The following is an 18,094-nucleotide window of genomic DNA, read 5'->3' as shown; positions in this document are numbered from 1 at the left end:
AAATTGCAGCCTGCCAACACGGCGTCATGGGTGCATGGCCGCTTGTAATCATAGGTGCTGTCGCCACGGCCTGTGGCTCAAACACCATCTTCTATCTAGCTGACCCTTCTGTGGAGCACTGTTAGCTGCTATGGGCTTCCTTGCCCACTGTCCTGTTGAACAGTTGGTCTGGCTGTGGAACAGGGGCTTCCCGAACTTTTCTATGTTGAGTACTTCACAGCATCCCGACCCTGGATCCTCACAAGCCTCTGGCCCACGTGTGGCTACTTTCTCCACTTGACAGGAGGAAAGAGCCTCAGAGGGTGCAGGTCTCCTTCTGTGATACGTGTCTGGTCAGAGGAGGTGAGAAAAAGAGAGACAAGGCTGACTGCACCACCTGCACACACACACACACACACACACACACACCTCCCACGCACCCTATGCCCCCACACCTCCTATACTCCAACCCCACTCTCATCCCCATACCCCATCCGTAGGCTTGGGCCAGCTAGGCTAAGAATTCCAAACAACCAAGCATCCTCATTCTTATTGGTTAGGGCCTCGACCATGGTCTAACAAGGGTTGATCTGATTGGTGGAGGGTAGGCCAATGAGAAGGCCAGAATGAAGGCATGACGTCAGTAGAAGGTTATTAGTGTTTGTGTTTAGCGCTAGTGTGTCTATGGTGACCGTGTCGATGAGGGCCTAGCTGGTCTTGTCAAGACTAGCTTGTCCTCACAAGCCAGGCCACGTAGACTTAACACTAGCATCATGAGCTCCAACAAACAGACGGCTGTTGAAGAAGTAGGCGTGGACTCCGAGGATGGGGAGGCCACTGAAGACTGCCTGGAGGGCCCATGCTCACTGCAGGATCTCGACCTGAGCCATGATGTGGGATCTTCACAGAGTAGCCTAAATGAGGATGAAGTCGAGATTGAGGAGAACTCTGACCTTGAGTCAGGGTCCAAGCTACAGGTGCAGGATCACAGCGAGCAGTCTGTCTCCTCAGACAGCGACAAAGAAGACTTTATGGCTTGCTTAGCTCTTGTCGACGGGATTGAGGAAATGGTGCAGCAGCCAACCGCCCAGATACGCCAGGGTGTTAGAAGCCGCTCTTCCTCAAAAAGCTGTACCGCCAAACCGTCTACCTCTTGGGCAGGTACAGAGGCAGACCGCAACAGGAAAGACAAGCTGGGCAAGAGATTGGTAGAGGTGAAGCGGGCCTCTGGGGCCCCTGTCCACTACAGGGGGGCCAAAGGAGGCAGGGCACTCAAGACAAAAAAGAAAAAGAAAGTCACCAAGGCTAAGAAACCAGTCCCTGAGGACATCCCAGAACCATCTCCCGACCCTGACTCAGACTCGGATGAAGATAACGAGGTGCAAGTGATGAGGGTGAGCATTTGCTTCAAGAACGGAGGGCAGATCATATCCAGTAATGCTATGGAACCTGGAGAGAAAATCAAAATAGAGGATGTTCAACCCAGGGGCAATTTTCATCATATGACTGGCTCTCTGCAGGTGGGTGCTCCCAGGAACCATGCATCGGGCATGGGAAAGCTGGGAGCCTCTTGTTCCAACAGAAAAGCAGCTGTGTCCAGAGGCAAGGAACCAAGCAGGCCCCGTTTTCCAGGAGCTGCTGCAGGTGGGCTAGTGAAGGCCAGTTCTAAGAAAAAGTCAGTGCAGGAGAAGAAAGCCCTACAGGATGCCCCAAGATTCACCGGGCGAAGACCTGTCCTACTGTGGGGACCGAGACCAAAGGCAGCTCCTGGGGAAACAGCCACCTTCCCTCCGATAACCTGCGTCTCCACACTTGAGAGTTCTAAGAAGCACTGCGCGATACCTCTAGAAGAGCCTGCACATGGGACATCCAGAAAGAGACCAACAGCAAGGAATACAAGGGAGGCCCTGCCAGCAGCCAGGGCAGACAGAGGCCTTGTGTTTAAAGATACCGTGAAGAATTTGGCAGCCATGACCCCAACACCAGAGTCCTACAAGATCAAGGAAAATGCCCGTGCCCGAGTGAGTAGAGCACCCTCTGTCCCTCACCCCGCCCTTTCCCTCCGCAGCACAGACCATTGCCCTGCTCCCTCTGCCCCTGCCTTGGCCTGGGGGTGGTCCGTGGACACTCACCCTGATTAGGATGTCTGGTGTGGGGTCCTGGTCGTACGGAAGGGTGGATATGAGGGAGCCTCAGTTAGGTGTTGGCTACTGTTCCCTCCTTGTGCATCTCCTCTCTCCAGCCAGGCGGGGTGGGAGGCGGGCCTGGCTACAGTCTGGGTGATTTGGATCCAGAGAGCCCTTCCAGTGTGGGCTGCACAACTTGGCTGTAGTCAGACCCAAGGGCCTCCTGATCCTCCCTCCTGGCTCTTGCCCTGAGGCTGAAGGAGGAAGAGAAGGTGCAGATGGGATGAGCCTCACAAGCGTCCATTTTGTTTCCCCACTTGCCCCTCAGCCCCTCCACGACATGTACTCACTGAGAAATTTTTGTGTCAGCTTCCAACACGCAGGGCAGTGCGACCTTTCACGTGCATGCATCGTGGAGAAATGAGCAGTGGAGACCCCAACTTAAGAGCACCCCAAGTTTCAGCAAATTCCCAGCTCGTAGCCCTGAAGCGGAGAGGCACCAGCGCCAGAACACCTGCGCCCACTGGTGAGTCTTTGGGCCTTGACAGCAGTGGAACAGAGGAGGGATGCTTTAGGCTCTATCACTGGGGGATTGCAGTCTTCTTTCTGGGCTTCCCTATCTAGGCAGACAGCCCACAGGACTGGTTGTGGGCGGGCCATGTTGTCAGTTGAGTGGGATTGTGGTGTACGTGGCTTTAAAGGGTAGGACAACTCCAACTCTAGAAGCTGGCTCAGCACTCCAGAGTTGTGGTGGTTTTTTGTTGTTGTTGTTGGTGGTGGTGGTGGTGGTGGTGGTGGTGGTGGTGTGTGTGTGTGTGTGTGTGTGTGTGTGTGTGTGTGTGTGTGTGTTTGGTGAGCCCTTTTTGCTGGCCTCATCCCAGGTCCTGGTTGTGGCTATGGCCTGACTAGAACTGGCCCAGGGCTAAAGTCCTAAGGGTCTGTCTCTGTGCAGCAGGGAAGATAGGCCCAGAAGCTGAGAAACCAGGAGGTACGAGTTTCTGCCAGCAGAGGGCGATGTTGCCTCATTTTAGACCTCACCAGGCCCTTCCAACCTGGATCCCAAGCCTGGATGCTGCATTCTGTTCTCTTTCAGGTGACCAAGATCCATCTGTGGCCTCCCCACTCCCTGTTGGGGAGAAGCATCAAGTACCAGGGACACTGGGATGTCAACAGGTAAAATTTTCTTATCTGCAAGAAATGACAGCCCTGCTAGATGGTGGTAGCCAAGTTAACCTGGCTCCTGTGCCCGCTCACACGGTCCCACACTCCACAGAGAGAGGGCACCTCTTCTCTGCTCAGGATTGAGGGCCAGTCTTGTCGCAGGACTGTGGGGTGGGATGTAGGACTGGGAGGACTGTGAATGGAGTGGGGAGGAGACCGGGATATTGAACGATAATTTTTTTTTTCCTCTGTCTGCTGGGCTAGTGTCCTTTGCTAGAGAAAGAAGCATACAATCTGAGAAAACAACTAGGTATGACTGACCCTGGGCAGGGATGGGTGAGGGCAGGGGCAGAAGGAGCTAGCCAGCTGCTACTACTGTTACTACTGTGTTGGGGACGGGGTGTAACACCAAGCTGATAAGACTGCTCTCCCAAGTGCTCTGCCGAGTGCCCACCCACACTGTTCTCCTGTAGAGGGCATTTCCACATGGTGCTCAGAAAGCGGTGGAGGAGTCAGTCCTGGGGACTTTTGCAGATTGTCAATTGGGGAATCCCTGTGGATAAAAGGGGGAAGCAGGGCAATCGGTGTAGTTGAGTCCTGTGTGTCTTTGTCTGGAATACCCATTCGTACCTCTCTGTTCCAGCCGTCATGCGGGCCCTCAACAAAAAGTTCCAGGCCCTTTGAAGTGAATGTTCTGCTCTCCACAGCCCTTCCCCCACTCCTGACTGTTAAGGCGGCCAGGGTGGGCCTGACTCGGCTCTGCCTGACAGGCTGAGCCCAGCTTCCCTGTAGGAGAGATCAGACTACAACTCATGGATCCCCAGGGCTGTGATGTGACCCTGCTTCTTCCTTCTACCTGTTCTACAACCTAAACCACCTTTTATGCCCCTCCTTTTGTTCCCTGTCTGCCCCTGGTGACAGATGTTGCACATTAAAGTATTTGTGTCCTGTGGTCTGTCTGCTCTTTCTCTTTTGTGGGGGATGGGGTTCAGAAAGTATGGGGAGCTGTTCTTTCCCCCAGCCCTTTAAGAACAGTAGCCCTAGGGGTAACCTGGGCTAAGCACTTCTGCTTCTGAGCAGGTGTCTTGCACTCCAGTTTATCCCTGTGCACTGGGTTTGGGTTCTGCCCAGTCAGCGTTTCCTCCCTTCCCTATTGCCCTGTCCCTTCCCTGACTACCGTCCTCCTCTGGAACAACCATAGAACCCATTTTTGCCTTCTGTTCCCTTCATTCCGCAGGAACTCTGAGCCCTTCCCTTGGACTAAGGGGTCCTCTCTTTTGGATCATTTCAGCAGACATTAGGGTAACATTTGGGCTCATCTTACCCCTTTCCTGGGCTCCATCCTTTTTTTTAAATGTGCATTGGTGTTTGGCCTGCAAGTATGTGGAGACCAGAAGAAGACATTGGATCCCCTAAAACTGAAGTTACAGACAGTTGTAAGCTCCCATGTGGGTGCTGGGAATTGAACACAGGTCCTTTGGAAGAACAGCCAGTGCTCTTAACCACTGAACCATCTCTCCAGTACCCCTGCCACCAGGCTCCATTTTTTTTTTGCAGATCATTCTTTCCTTGCAGAGGCATCACACTCAGGGATGACTTGTCTAGAACTTGCACATTATCCCTGGCCTTCTGAGTAGCCTTTACCTTCGGAATTCAGTTCCCATGTCCTCTGCTTTATCCCTGATCCATTGCAGTCGAGGGGTGGAAAACCAAGATCACACCTTGGTGGGCAGTGGAGCAGAGCAAAGCTGTAGGAACTCACTGTCGGGAAATGGGTTGGAGGGGAAAGGGAACATCACCTGCTCATCTCTAGAACTCAAGATGGTGGCATGAGTCTATAGTGGCTCCTCTGAGCCAATCTGGAGGAACTACACGCTAGCTGCTTAAGGAAGGGTCAGGGACCAGAGCCAGCACATCCTCTCATCCTGACCAGCCAACTGCCCTTCTCCTGCTCTCATTGGTTGCTAAGATGATTCATCCACACATACAAGGATGGCAGCCACATCAGCTTTGGACCTCCTGCACGGCACAAGTTTTCCTGGATAGGATACTTATACATCCTAGGTCTGCCATCCAGACTGCCCCTTGAGACCCCAGTGCCTCTGCTTGATCCCTGTGCTCTCAAGTTACCATCACAGGCAGGTGGGAGGTTTTTGTACCATGAGCCAGGCCCCAGCACTAAGCAAGGTTTGGAGCTCAGAGGTAATTCCATGGTTCAGTGAGGTCAGGCAGATGTGGGTTCACAAGACGCTGCTCATTTCACGCAGAATGAAGATAAATCTCAGGAGTCTATCTCCTGATCCTGTTGTGTGTGTTTGTGAATCTGGATGGCATGTGCTTACCTTGGAGGAAGAAGGATCTGACTCGGAAAGTGTTAGCAGCTGGGGTGGGGGAGCAAATGCACCACGCGGCACAGCTGCTCTTCACTAGCGTGCTCTGTCAAGCCCTAAGATGTGGTGAGCACGGAGTAGGAGAAACTGGAAATCAGCAAACTCACTGCCCAAAGGTGAGGGCTGTCGAATGGTTGGAATTGCTGGGGTCGGCTCTTGGTCCTTCTCCGAGATGAACACCTCTCAACAGTTTTGGCCAGGGGAGATTGTCGAGTCGGTAAAGTTGTCACCTTACAAACATAGAGACCTGAATCTGGATCCCCTTAGAAGCTTAAGCTCACACCTGTGACTCTAGACCTGAGGCAGGACAGGGAGAAAAGGCCTGTCTCCAGAGCTTCCTGCCAGCCAGTCTAGCCCGTCGGTGAGCTCTGAGCTCAAGGAGAGACGCTGGCTCAAAAACGGAGGTGGAGAGCAAAATAGAGAAAAACCCTGTACATTGGTCTCTGGCTCCCACAAGTATGACCACACAGATACACACAAAATTGTGTTTGGTTTTTTTTTTTTTAAAAAAAAAATAAAATTGGCCGGGCGGTGGCGCACACCTTTAATCCCAGCACTCGGGAGGCAGAGGCAGGCGGATCTCTGTGAGTTCGAGACCAGCCTGGTCTACAAGAGCTAGTTCCAGGACAGGCTCTAAAGCTGCAGAGAAACCCTGTCTCGAAAAACCAAAAATAAATAAATAAATAAATAAATAAATAAATAAATAAATAAAATTGGTTTTAAGAAAAACGTAAATGTCTTGTCTCGGGGCAAGAATGATATACAGACTGTCTTCCTACAATTACAATTGGTGCCTCATCTATAAAGCAAGAGTTCTCATGGGTACCAGGCACATGCTAAGCTAAGGACAGCCACGTAGGAGGACTCCAGTGAAAGTAGAAAGTGGGAGGGATCAGAGGCCTGTGGAAAATGGGCCAGAGGGCCACACAGGATGAGCTCAGGGAGACAGCACATAATCCACGTGGGAGGACAGTGACCTGAGAGCCTGAAGGGACAGTGGGGACCACCTGCTCAGAGCACCTCTCTGAGAAGATGGTCTCATTCCTCAGGCTGGGGCTCTCATCCCGAGTCTCATGTGTAGAAATGGAGCGGCAGGGCTGTGTCCCACCACCCGGCTAGCTTTACACCCAAAATAATTATACGGAAACTGTATTCATTTAAACACTGCCTGGCCCATTAGTTTCAGCCTCTTATTATCTAATTCTCACATCTTGCTTTAACCCATATTTAGTAATCTGTGTAACACCATGAGGTGGTCGCTTACCAGGAGAGATCTTAACCTGCATCCATCTCAGAGAGGAGAGGCATGGCGACTGCCTATGGCGACTGCCTGAAGCGTCTGCCTTCTCTTTCCCAGAATTCTGTTCTGTTTACTCTGCTTACCTAATTTTCTGTTCTATTAAAGGGCCGGGGCAATTTCTTTATTAACCAATGAAAGTAACACATAGACACTCCTCCATCACTCATGGCTACTTCTGGCAAGGGTGAGAGCTGAGTGCAGTCTGACAGACTCGCAGCTGGGCTCTGGCAGCCTGCACATGGAAGCCAGTCCTGGCTGTGGTGAGTTCCAGCACCAGGCACTGTTCGTGCAGGCTCGGGGCCATTGTCACCAGTACAGCTGCATGCTGAAGCCATGGCAGGCCACCAACAGCTCTGTGAGAATGACTTGCCAGCCCTGCCCTGCCCGCTGAACACACAGCCTCTCTCATCTTCATTCAGACCTGCTGCTGCCAATACTGTTGCTGTGGTCGGCTGACCCGCCGCCTCTACGGGAGCACGCACAGGTTCCCAGGCTCAGGTCTGAAGAGTAAATCTGGGCCCCATTGGAAAGGAGGAAGTAGGATGCTTCCCTTCCTTCCTTTCCCCACCCTTTCTCAGTCTGCCCCCCACCTAGAAGAGGGGTACCCTGGAGAGCACCCAGGCTCTGTCCTGCTATTCATTCAGCTTAGGGAGAACCTCCAGGGTGGCTGAGCTGTGTTCCTGCCCTTGATGCTCTGGCACTCGGGAGCCCCTACAACCTTCCACCAGGACTGGGAACCAGGACTCCCTTGAGTTCCTTTACAAACATGGCCTGGAACTTTGGTGGCAAATAGATGGTCCCCTTCTCAAGGCCCGTGTAACAGCCCAGAGCAGCCAGGGACCCCCCCCCCCCAGCTTGGCAGCCACAGTCAGCTGTGCAGAGGCCCAGTGCTCTGCATTCGTGGCTGTGAGGTGACAGCCATAGTATCCACATTTCCACATCATCCATTTCCTCCAAAGGTGAAGCAAGAACTCTTGTTGACCACCTGTGTCCATGTGCCCCTGGATGTTGTGACCACTTGTGTCCCTGTGCCCTTGGATGTTGTGACCACCTGTGTCCATGTGCCCCTGGTTGTTGTGACCACCTGTGTCCATGTGCCCTTGGATGTTGTGACCACTTGTGTTCCTGTGCCCCTGGATGTTGTGACCACCTGTGTCCATGTGCCCCTGGATGTTGTGACCACCTGTGTCCCTGTGCCCTTGGATGTTGTGACCACCTGTGTCCATGGGCCCCTGGTTGTTGTGACCACCTGTGTCCCTGTGCCCCTGGTTGTTGTGACCACCTGTGTCCATGTGCCCTTGGATGTTGTGGCCACCTGTGTCCATGGGCCCCTGGTTGTTGTGACCACCTGTGTCCATGTGCCCTTTGATGCTGTGACCACCTGTGTCCATGTGCCCTTGGATGTTGTGACCACCTGTGTCCATGTGCCCTTAGTTGTTGTGACCACCTGTGTTCCTGTGCCCTTGGATGTTGTGACCACCTGTGTCCATGTGCCCTTGGATGTTGTGACCACCTGTGTCAATGTGCCCTTTGATGCTGTGACCACCTGTGTCCCTGTGCCCTGTTTACATGCTCTGCGCTACCACAGAACTTCTTAAAGAAGCCGTATCTTTTTTTTAAAGCTTTCTCAGGCTCTAGATGGATATTTGAGCCCCCATGTCAGAACACCAAAATATTATGTGACATTTTACTCTTTTGACTTATTGATGGGCCCACCACCAGCTCCCAAATAAATCACGTGGAGACTTATTATTACTTATGAATGCCCAGCCTTAGCTTGGCTTGTTTCTTGCCAGCTTTTCTTAAATTATCCTAACTACCTTTTTGCCCCTGTGTTTTTATCTTTCTCTGTTTCTATATGCCTTTCTTTATTTCTTTCTCCATGGCTTGCTGTGTAGCTGAATAGCTGGCCCCTGATGTCCTCCTATCTTTGGTCTTTTGCTCCTCTTTCTCTCTCCTCCCAGATTTCTCCTTCTATTTATTCTTTCTGCTGCCAATCTGCCTATCCTTGCTCCTGCCTCACTATTGGCCATTCAGCTCTTTATTAGACCATCAGGTGTCCTTTCAACTCATCACAAGTGTATTGCGATTTATTACAGAAGTATTTTTTATTACTTACATTTTGGGTGGTTTTTTTTTTTTGAGACAGCATTGCTTTGTGTAGCTTTGGCTGTCCTGGAACTCACTTTATAGATCAGACTGGCCTTGCACTCAGAGATCCACCTGCTTCTGCCTCCTAAGTGCTGGAACCCGACATTATTGTTTACTTTCTATTATTTATTTTCCACTCTTGTGCATATGTCTTGTGATGGTTTTCCTTCTGTTTGCATGTTGCTCAGTTAGGTTTTAGAACTATTATTTGTTTCTCCACCCACTAAGGCATTCTTAGCTATACTCTTCAACTATACCCTGTTTATGTCCCATCTTACTCTTACATCTTTTCTTTCTCTCATCTTTGGCTCCTCCTCATTTTACTTCTTAATTATAATTTCCATAGCTTTAAAAATCTCTAGAATTTGTTGGTCATAACATTATCCCGACTTTCCCCTCCAAGCTATTTACCTACCACTCTTTTCTTCTTCTCGAAGTCACTATAATACTGAAGGTTTGATTTAAAGTTTTCTTTGTATGTGTGCAATGGATTGAAGGAGAATGGTCCCCATAGGTTCATACCTTTGAATGTTTGGGCTCCAGTTGGTGGACTGTTAGGTAGCATTAGGAAGTGTGGCCTTGTTGAAGGAGGTGTGTCACTGGGAGTGGGCTTTTAGGTTTCATATGCCAGGCCTACCTCCACTTCTCAGAGCTCTATCATGCCTTGTTCAATTTTTTAATATTTATCTATTTATTATGTATACAATATTCTGTCTGTGTGTATGCCTGCAGGCCAGAAGAGGGCACCAGACCCCACTGCAGATGGTTGTGAGCCACCATGTGGTTGCTGGGAATTGAACTCAGGACCTTTGGAAGAGCAGGCAATGCTCTTAACCTCTGAGCCATCTCTCCAGCCCGCTTTATTCAATTTTTCAGAATGATCACCTGAAATGACGTAATGCTGCCCTACAGTACACCATAACTTGTCCAACTCTTCATCAGTGACCATCTTCATTGGCGTGCACCACCACACCAGGCTAAAAGAGCACATCTTAACATTTAATCATGCAAACCAATTAGAAGGGACAAGCCAGTTAGCTGTTTCTGGATAAAGACACATTTTGCAATTGTGCTTATTTTTTAGTTTAGAAGAAAAGGTGTTTAAGGTAGAAATGTCTTGTTCTAAAGGAGAACTAAACACCATTTGTGGTGGTTTGGATAAGAATGGCCCCCAAAGACTCATGTGTTTGAATGCTTGACCCATAGAGAATGACACTATTAGAAGGTGTGGCCTTGTTTGATTAGGTGTGGCCTTGTTGAAGGAAGTGTGTCATTGTGTGAGTGAGTGGGCTTTGAGGTCTCATATGCTCAAGCTGTGCCCAGGGTGGTACACAGTCTCCTGCTGCCTGTGGTTCAAAATGTAGAACTCTCAGATCCTTTTTCAGCACCATGTCTGCCTGCATGCTGCTATGCTTTCTGCAATGACGACAATGGACTAAAGCTCTGAAACTGTAAGCCAGTCCCAATTAAATGTTTTCCTTTATAAGAGTTGCTGTGGTCATGGTGTCTCTTCACAGCAATAAAACCCTAAGACTCCATTTCAAGGTGTTAGATGTTATTCAATCTCTAAATATAGTTAATAGGGAAGGAAGGGAATGGCATGCATACAGTGAAAACCTGTGTCACACTGAAGTTGCTGAAGGAGCCAAAGGACTACTTAATGTTCTCTAAGCCACAAGAGATCAGTTTCAAGGGCATCTAATCTTTTAAAAATCATTTATTATTTTCTCTAACTATCCTGGAGCTCACTCTAGATTAGGTTGGCCTTGAACTCACAGAGATCCACCAGCTTTTGCCGCCCAAGTACTGAGATAGTAAAGGTTTGCATCACTACTGTCTGACCCTTACACTTCTTTACTAGATAATATTTCTTCATCATAGTTAGGTGAATACAGACATCCAAATTAAGACTAGGGCAGGAATGCCCTTCTAGAATTGGGTAAAGGCATACAGGGAGAGGTGGCTTGAGTTTTTTTACAGGGTTTGTGTAGTCAAGGAACCTAATTGCTTGACTAAATAATGGAATATATCTGTCCTCTGGTCTTGGAAGTAATTTTGATATAGGATATTCATATACCATCATGGTTGCACATAAGCACAAAATGGACTTGATATGGTATGTAGATATATAGGGACATCTGTAGAGGAAAGATTCCATGTATTTTCCAAGGGGATCCATGGAATTTGTTTAGAGAAATCTGTGTAATCTTGTAAGTGGATAAGGAGCCCATGTAGAGAAAATATCTCAAGTGGCCACTGGGTAACCATTGGTGCTTGGTGTAGTTTCAGGTTCAGACCACAATGCTGGTCTAAGTTGAGAGGGTTGAAGTATATGGTCCTGTCACATGTGACTGTCCTCTGAGCTGAGCAACTGTCATTTGGGGACATTGAGCTGTGTCCCCTTGCAAAAGATCACCCAAGCTTGGCATTTTGACAGTTTACCCTCCCCCATATCCAACTGTTCCCTACCACCTGGCAACTCAGCACATGACCTGGGGAAGGTGATAGAGAATACAGAAGCCAGGGCTTTATCTTTGTGGCTATGAGAAAGCCCTTATCCCTGCTGGGTAAGGCTTTTCATTTACGGATCTATTGCTGTGATAATACACCAAGACCAAGTCAACTGATAGAAAAAAGAATCTATCTGGGGCACACTGCTTCAGAGGGTTGCAGTCCAGTTCCACCGACTGAGGACCAAGGATTCAAATATATGAGCCTATGGGGCCATTCTCATTCAAACCACCGCAGCTCCCCAGAGTGAAATTTGATGGAATCGAGCCTTGGTTTGTTGTTGGGACCTTAGAAGGAGTAGACTTTTTTTATATCTCCCACTGGGAAGGGATTTTAGCAACAGGGCCCAGTATATACGTGGAGCTAAAGCAGGAATAAACAGGAAGTAATGAGAGTATTATGGAATTGAGAGAGATTGTAGCAATCATAGCAAGAAGAGTGTTGGGGGGGGGTTCAGATGCACTGTTCTCAAGGACGCATTCAGCTGCACTGATCAGCTTTCTAATGCCTCTCCATACCAGATGGTGGGTTGGAGATTGAAATTATTGGTAATATTCCCATCTCTTGCATAAGCACATCCCAGGCAATGGAGTTTTCAACATGTGATTGAGGTTCTGGAGAGGGTCTGGGTCCCTCTGCTGTTGCTCAGTTGTGCGTTCTGGGGCCAGCTCATGGTATAGCTTTATGAGTAACACTGGGATCCAGAGAGATCAGTAGAAGAAAACACAGAAGTGGAAGCCTTGGCCCCAATAATGAGGGACTGGGACCCAGCCATTGGTTCTCGAGGAAGTTGATGTAAAGCCACAGGTTGGGGTAAAACTTCTTGCTTCTTGTCGCGTTTTCCCTCAGGTGTTGGGAGTGGGGTGAGGTGGAGTATAGAACAGTTTCAAAACTTTGAAGTCTAAATTGTCTTGGAAAAGTTGTTCCTGAGCACTTAATCCCTTTTTCCTCCTTTTTTATTTTTGTGTTTGATTCTTGAGTAATGAGTTTGTTCAATTAAGACTTGTACTCGGGGTTTATAGAGAACTTCACAAGTGATGTGAATTTCCCAACACTGACAAACAAAGATAAATGTTTTAGCTATGTAATCAGGACGACTGTCTGCTTTCATCTATTCCGGGACTCCCATTACAGAGAAAGCAATCAGTATGTGTCTGCAGACAGCTCAAGCAGACTTGACTCATATGTTTGAGTGGTAGAATAGATAAAGCCTGAAAGGGAATCAACACAAACATGAGCAAATTTAAAATTACCAAAGGCATTTATGTGTGTCACATCCATTCATCAAAGATCATTAGGATTAAAGACCATGAGGGTTGACTTCTCTTGGACCGGATGGTAGGACCCAGCGACTGGCAGTTGGTACAGGATTGGGTAATTTGTTGAGCTTGTGCCCATGCCTACTTAGTGGGATTGTTTTTGTAAAGGTTTAGCTCTTTGAAGAAAGAAAGAATAAGAAGCAGCAGCCTGTTTTAAAAAGGTCATGACAAGACAGTCAAGGAGGCAGGTAATTCTGTATGGACTCTGTGTTGAATAAAGACACGCTTTGAATGAAGGTAAATACTGATACCATGAAGGGGTCTGAGGCCTGAGCCAGGGTGGCTAGAGGCAATAGTAGGATGGCTTGAATCACATAGTGCAAACGAGCTAGTAAACTGAAGGGTCGCCTCCGGCAGAAAGGACAGCCAGAAGTTCTACCTTCTGCATAGTGGTTGCTGCAGGGGTAAAGAGTACCATGTTCCAGCAGCAGCACAATCCCTTTGCCTCATCTGTCAGCTCCATCTGAAAAATAGTCCAGTACAGATAGGACATGTGCTTATGGGGGCGGGCCTATCCGGGAAGTAATAGAATTCTGAGAGTCTTTACAGGCAATTAAAGGTCAGCCTGATCTACAAAGCAAGTTAGAAGACAGCCAGATTCTACAAAGGGAAATCCTGTCTCAAAAAAAGTGTGTGTGTGTGTGTGTGTGTGTGTGTGTGTAAAATTTTAAAATAATAGTGTTATGGCACTTAAGGAAATGCTCAACATCCTTAGTCATCAGAGAAATGCAATTCAAAATAACTCTGAGATTCCATCTTACACTTGTAAGAATGGCCAAGATCAAAATCTCTGATAACAACTTATGCTGGAGAAGATGTGGAGTAAGGGGAAGTAAGGGGAATATTCCTCCATTGCTGGTGGGAGTGTGGGAGTACAAACTTACTGTACAGTCACTTTGGAAATCAGTATGGCGGTTCTCAGAAAATTGGGAATCAACCTACCTCAAGACCCAGCAATACCACTCTTGGGCATATACCCAAAGAAGGCACACTCATACCACAAGGACATTTGCTCAACTATGCTCATAGCAGCATTATTGGTAATAGCCTGAACCTAGAAACAACCTAGACACCCCTCAACTGAAGAATGAATAAAGAAACTGTGGTATACACAACAGAGTGCTACTCAAAGGTAAAAGACCAATGGCATCTTGAAATTTACATCCAAATGGAAGGAACTAGAACAAAAATATTCTGAGTGAGGTAACCCAGACTCAGAAAGACAAATATAGTATATACTCGTTCATAAGTTGCTTTTAGACATAAAACCAAGAAAAATCATTTTGACATGAGAAGTGTCCTGCTTTCCACGACCTTTCCTCTCAAGTACTAGCACTTTTTCTGGCAATACACAAGAAGCATCCACTCTGGATTCCTGCAGTTGCAGAAGGTGCTGATGAAAGTCTTCAGTTACTGATTGCTGGTGAGAAGTGTGCACAGTCCTGAGCAGAAGGTAAGGTTATCCAATGGTAATGAATAAACGTTCAGATTGAGGACAGGCCGTCTGTCTTGCTTGTACCCATGTTACTGGAGGCCTGTGATGGATTGGCCTCCTGAGGAAGTATGTTTTCAAAGACAATTTTCCCTTCTCTAGGCAGTGATTAACTTTTCAACTTCCAGAGTGTTAAATAACACACTTGTTTTTGCCTTTGTAGGGAGATGTTGAGGAAATAATTTCAAAAACCTATTCATAATAAAAGACATGGTCACGTAGAAGTTAAAAGCTAAAGAAGGGATTTTGACTATTTTCATCATGAGAAAATGATAAATGTTTTAGCAAATCAGCATTTTTAAGCCTGTTCGCATGTTACAAAATGTGTATGTGTATTGAAATATCACATGGCATCCCATTAATATGTATAGCTTTTATGTTTTGTGTACCAATTTAAATTTTTAATAACAAAGGAAAATTATTAAGAAAGATGTTAAGTTTTCTACTGTAGAATAAGTCTATAAGTTAATGTATGTCAATCAGCTCAATTTAGCAATTCCAAAGAGCATACATATTTCAGAACTTATATTATACTCTATATGTACAATATTTGTAATTAAAAAATAAAATATAGGGATGGAGAGATGGCTCAGCAGTGGCAAGCACTTACTGCCCTTTCAGAGGCTGGGGTTCAGTTCCCAGTATCACATCCATTTCCAATGGATCTGATGCCCTCTTCTGGCCTCTGCAGGCTCCTGCATGCATGTGTGTACAAAAACGCACACAAGTTCACACACATACACATTAAAAACAAATTTTTAAAAATACAAACTAGAGAGAAGGCCCAGCGGTTAAGAAGACTGGCTACTCTTCCAGAGGACTGGGATTCAATTCCCAGCACCCACATAGAGGCTCACACTTGTCTGTAATTGCAGTTTTAGGGGATCTGCTGCCCTCTTCTGGTCACCGCAAGCACCAGGCACAGACATATGTGCAAGGTAAAACAGCTATACACATAAGATATTTTTTAATTCAAAATAAATGAAATCTGGGCTGGAGAGATGGCTCAGTGACTAAGAGTATTGCCTGCTCTTCCAATGGTCATGAGTTCAATTCCCAGCAACCACATGGTGGCTCACAACCATCTGTAATGAGGTCTGGTGCCCTCTTCTGGCATGCAGGCATACACACAGACAGAATATTGTATACATAATAAATAAATAAATATAAAAAAATAAATGAAATCTGCTAGCCATGGTGGCTCATGTATAGGCTCAGCACTCTGGATGCACAGGCCGGCCATCAGTTCTCCGTGCATTCCAGCCCAGCCAGGCAGGCTACATGGCGAGACCCTGTCTCAAAACAAAACAAAGCCAGGTAAATGTGCTGAATGTAGCGACTCGAATCCGAGAACTCAGAAAGATGAGGCAAGAGGATTACCATGTTTGAGGCAAGTTTAGGCTACATAGTGAGATTCAGGCTAATCTGGACGGCAGAGTGATGCCCTGTCTCCAAAAACCAAAAACATAAAACAAAATCGATTTTGTTAATATATATGTATATGTATGTGTATATATATACGTATATATGTGATATATATATTGATGTGCAGGGCCAGAGAGTTTGCTCCGTGGTTCAGAGTACTTGTTAAACCGGGCAGTGGTGGCGCACGCCTTTAATCCCAGCACTTGGGAGGCAGAGGCAGGCAGATCTCTGAGTTCGAGACCAGCCTGGTCTACAAGAGCTAGTTCCAGGACAGGCTCTAGAAACTACAGGGAAACCCTGTCTCGAAAAACCAAAAAAAAAACCAAAAAAAACAGAGTACTTGTTACTCTTACAGAAGACCAGAGTTAGGTTCCCAGAACCCACATAATGGCTCACGACTGTCTATAGTTCCAATCCCAGGGGATACAAAGCCCTCTTCTGACCTCTGCAGGCACCAAACACACATGTCCTCCATAGACATACGCGGAGAAAACATTCATACACATATAATACTAAAATAAGTAAATTTTTAAAAATATTGGGGTGAGGGATTGGGGAGGTGGCTCTGCCAGTAAAACTGCTTGTGAGAGGACCTAGCTTTAATGCCCTGTACCACATGGCAAGCCTGGCGTGGTAATACCTGTGATCCCAGAGTTGTGGAGTTAGAGAGGGGACAGAATTTGTGAGGCTTTAGTGGTCAGCCAGACTAGGTAATTGGTGAGCAAATGGTTCCGTGAGGGGTCCCATCTCAAAAAATAGGCCCAAGGTGATTAAGGAAGACACCCAAAGCCAAAGTCAACCTCTGCCCCTCGGTATGCATGTACACATACGTACACACATATTAATATGCATATTCATATTAACTCACACAAATAAAAATAAAAACATAAAAACAAGATCTGGGGCAATGGCTCAGTAGTCGAAGTGCCTGCCACACAAGCTTGAGGACTGGAGTTCCGGTCACCTGAACCCACATAAATGCTGAGTTGGCATGGTGGTGGACTTGTAATTCCAGCCTGACAAGGCAGAGATAGAGGACCCCCAGAGGAAGCTGGCTAGCAAAACTGACCACATCAGTGAGCTCTGGGTTTGACTGAGAGACTCTACCTGGATTAACAAAAGTACTCTAAAGAAAAGAAACTGATAGAAGGAATTTGAAAAAGGATTTTTTAGATTGGCTTACAGGGTGTGGTCTGAGTAGCCCAAGAATGGCTGTCTCACACTGTGCTCAGTTCACAAGGCTGGATGTTTCAGTCAACCCAGTCCAGTGCTGAAACCCAAAAGCCCTGTGTTCAGTCTATGACGGAAGCCCAGAGAAGACACTTCTAACAACAGTGAAAGAACGCTGCAGTAACAGCGTAGAGGAACTTGCCAGCAAGGGTAAAGGCGAACAGGCAAAAAGCCAAAATCTCCTTCTTCCATGTCCTTTTTTTTTTATCTGAGAAGCCACCAGAAAGTGGTGCTGCCCACATTCAGGGTAGGTCTTCCCAATTCAGATATCTAATGAAGTAAATCCTTCACAGGAGTACCCACCCACCAGCCAGCATTTTCAGTTGATTCCAGATCCAGTCAAATTGACAACCAAGATTAGCCATCATACTGCCTCCATGAATAAAGTGGAATCTTGATAAAGATTATTCCTGCCAGGAGGTGGTGGCGCACACCTTTAATCCCAGCACTCAGGGAGGCAGAGGCAGGTGGATCTCTGAGCTCAAGGCCAGCCTGGTCTATAGCGTGAGTTCCAGGACAGCCAGAGTTGTTACACAGAGAAATCCTGTCTCAAAAAAAAATATTTCTGACATCAACCTCCAGTCTCCACAGGTATGTGCACATACATGCATTAGCACCCACACATATGTACAACCACACACATACAAAAACATGCATATTCATACCAAACAGATGCAAAGGAAATAGATAAAACAAAATAAAAATACTGGTGTCATGTTGATGAGGAAAGCCAAAGCCTTATACCATGTTGGTAGAAATAGAAAAACAACAGGGCCTAGTGACTTGAATCGGATCTCCAGCACTTTCATAGAGCTGAAGGAGAAAACTGACTCTACGAGTTGTCCTCTGACTACCACACAAATGTCCTGGCATGCATGTGAACACACACACAACACGCACGCACGCACACACACGCACACACGTGTGTGTGTGCACGTGTCATGTACAAACACGAAATGTTGTTTTTTAGAAAATTTAAAGGTCGAAATGCCAGAAACCTGCTCCAGCCA

The 18,094-nt window shown here is 47.2% G+C and overlaps 1 protein-coding gene across 1 annotated transcript; it reads left to right on the top strand.

Annotated features, from left to right (window-relative positions):
• The first annotated feature begins 752 nt into the window (after nt 1-752).
• On the top strand, nt 753-3,410 carry LOC121677021 (uncharacterized protein CXorf49 homolog). Its single transcript, XM_042054325.1, has 3 exons — nt 753-2,000; nt 2,475-2,631; nt 3,199-3,410. Exons 1-3 carry the CDS (start codon nt 753-755, stop codon nt 3,408-3,410), a joined length of 1,617 nt encoding a protein of 538 aa, XP_041910259.1.
• The last annotated feature ends 14,684 nt before the right edge of the window (nt 3,411-18,094 follow it).

The sequence above is a fragment of the Arvicola amphibius genome, chromosome X (assembly GCF_903992535.2).
Source record: "Arvicola amphibius chromosome X, mArvAmp1.2, whole genome shotgun sequence".
Classification (NCBI taxonomy): Eukaryota; Metazoa; Chordata; class Mammalia; order Rodentia; family Cricetidae; genus Arvicola; species Arvicola amphibius.
This window is presented reverse-complemented; position numbering and strand designations above follow the sequence as displayed.

Bases quoted from the DNA above. Each gene is read 5' to 3' on its own strand.
- LOC121677021 (XM_042054325.1), top strand. From the start codon at position 753: ATGAGCTCCAACAAACAGACGGCTGTTGAAGAAGTAGGCGTGGACTCC. The intron at 2,001-2,474 runs GTGAGTAGAGCA...TTTTTGTGTCAG, and splicing joins AGGAAAATGCCCGTGCCCGA to CTTCCAACACGCAGGGCAGT. The intron at 2,632-3,198 runs GTGAGTCTTTGG...GTTCTCTTTCAG, and splicing joins CAGAACACCTGCGCCCACTG to GTGACCAAGATCCATCTGTG.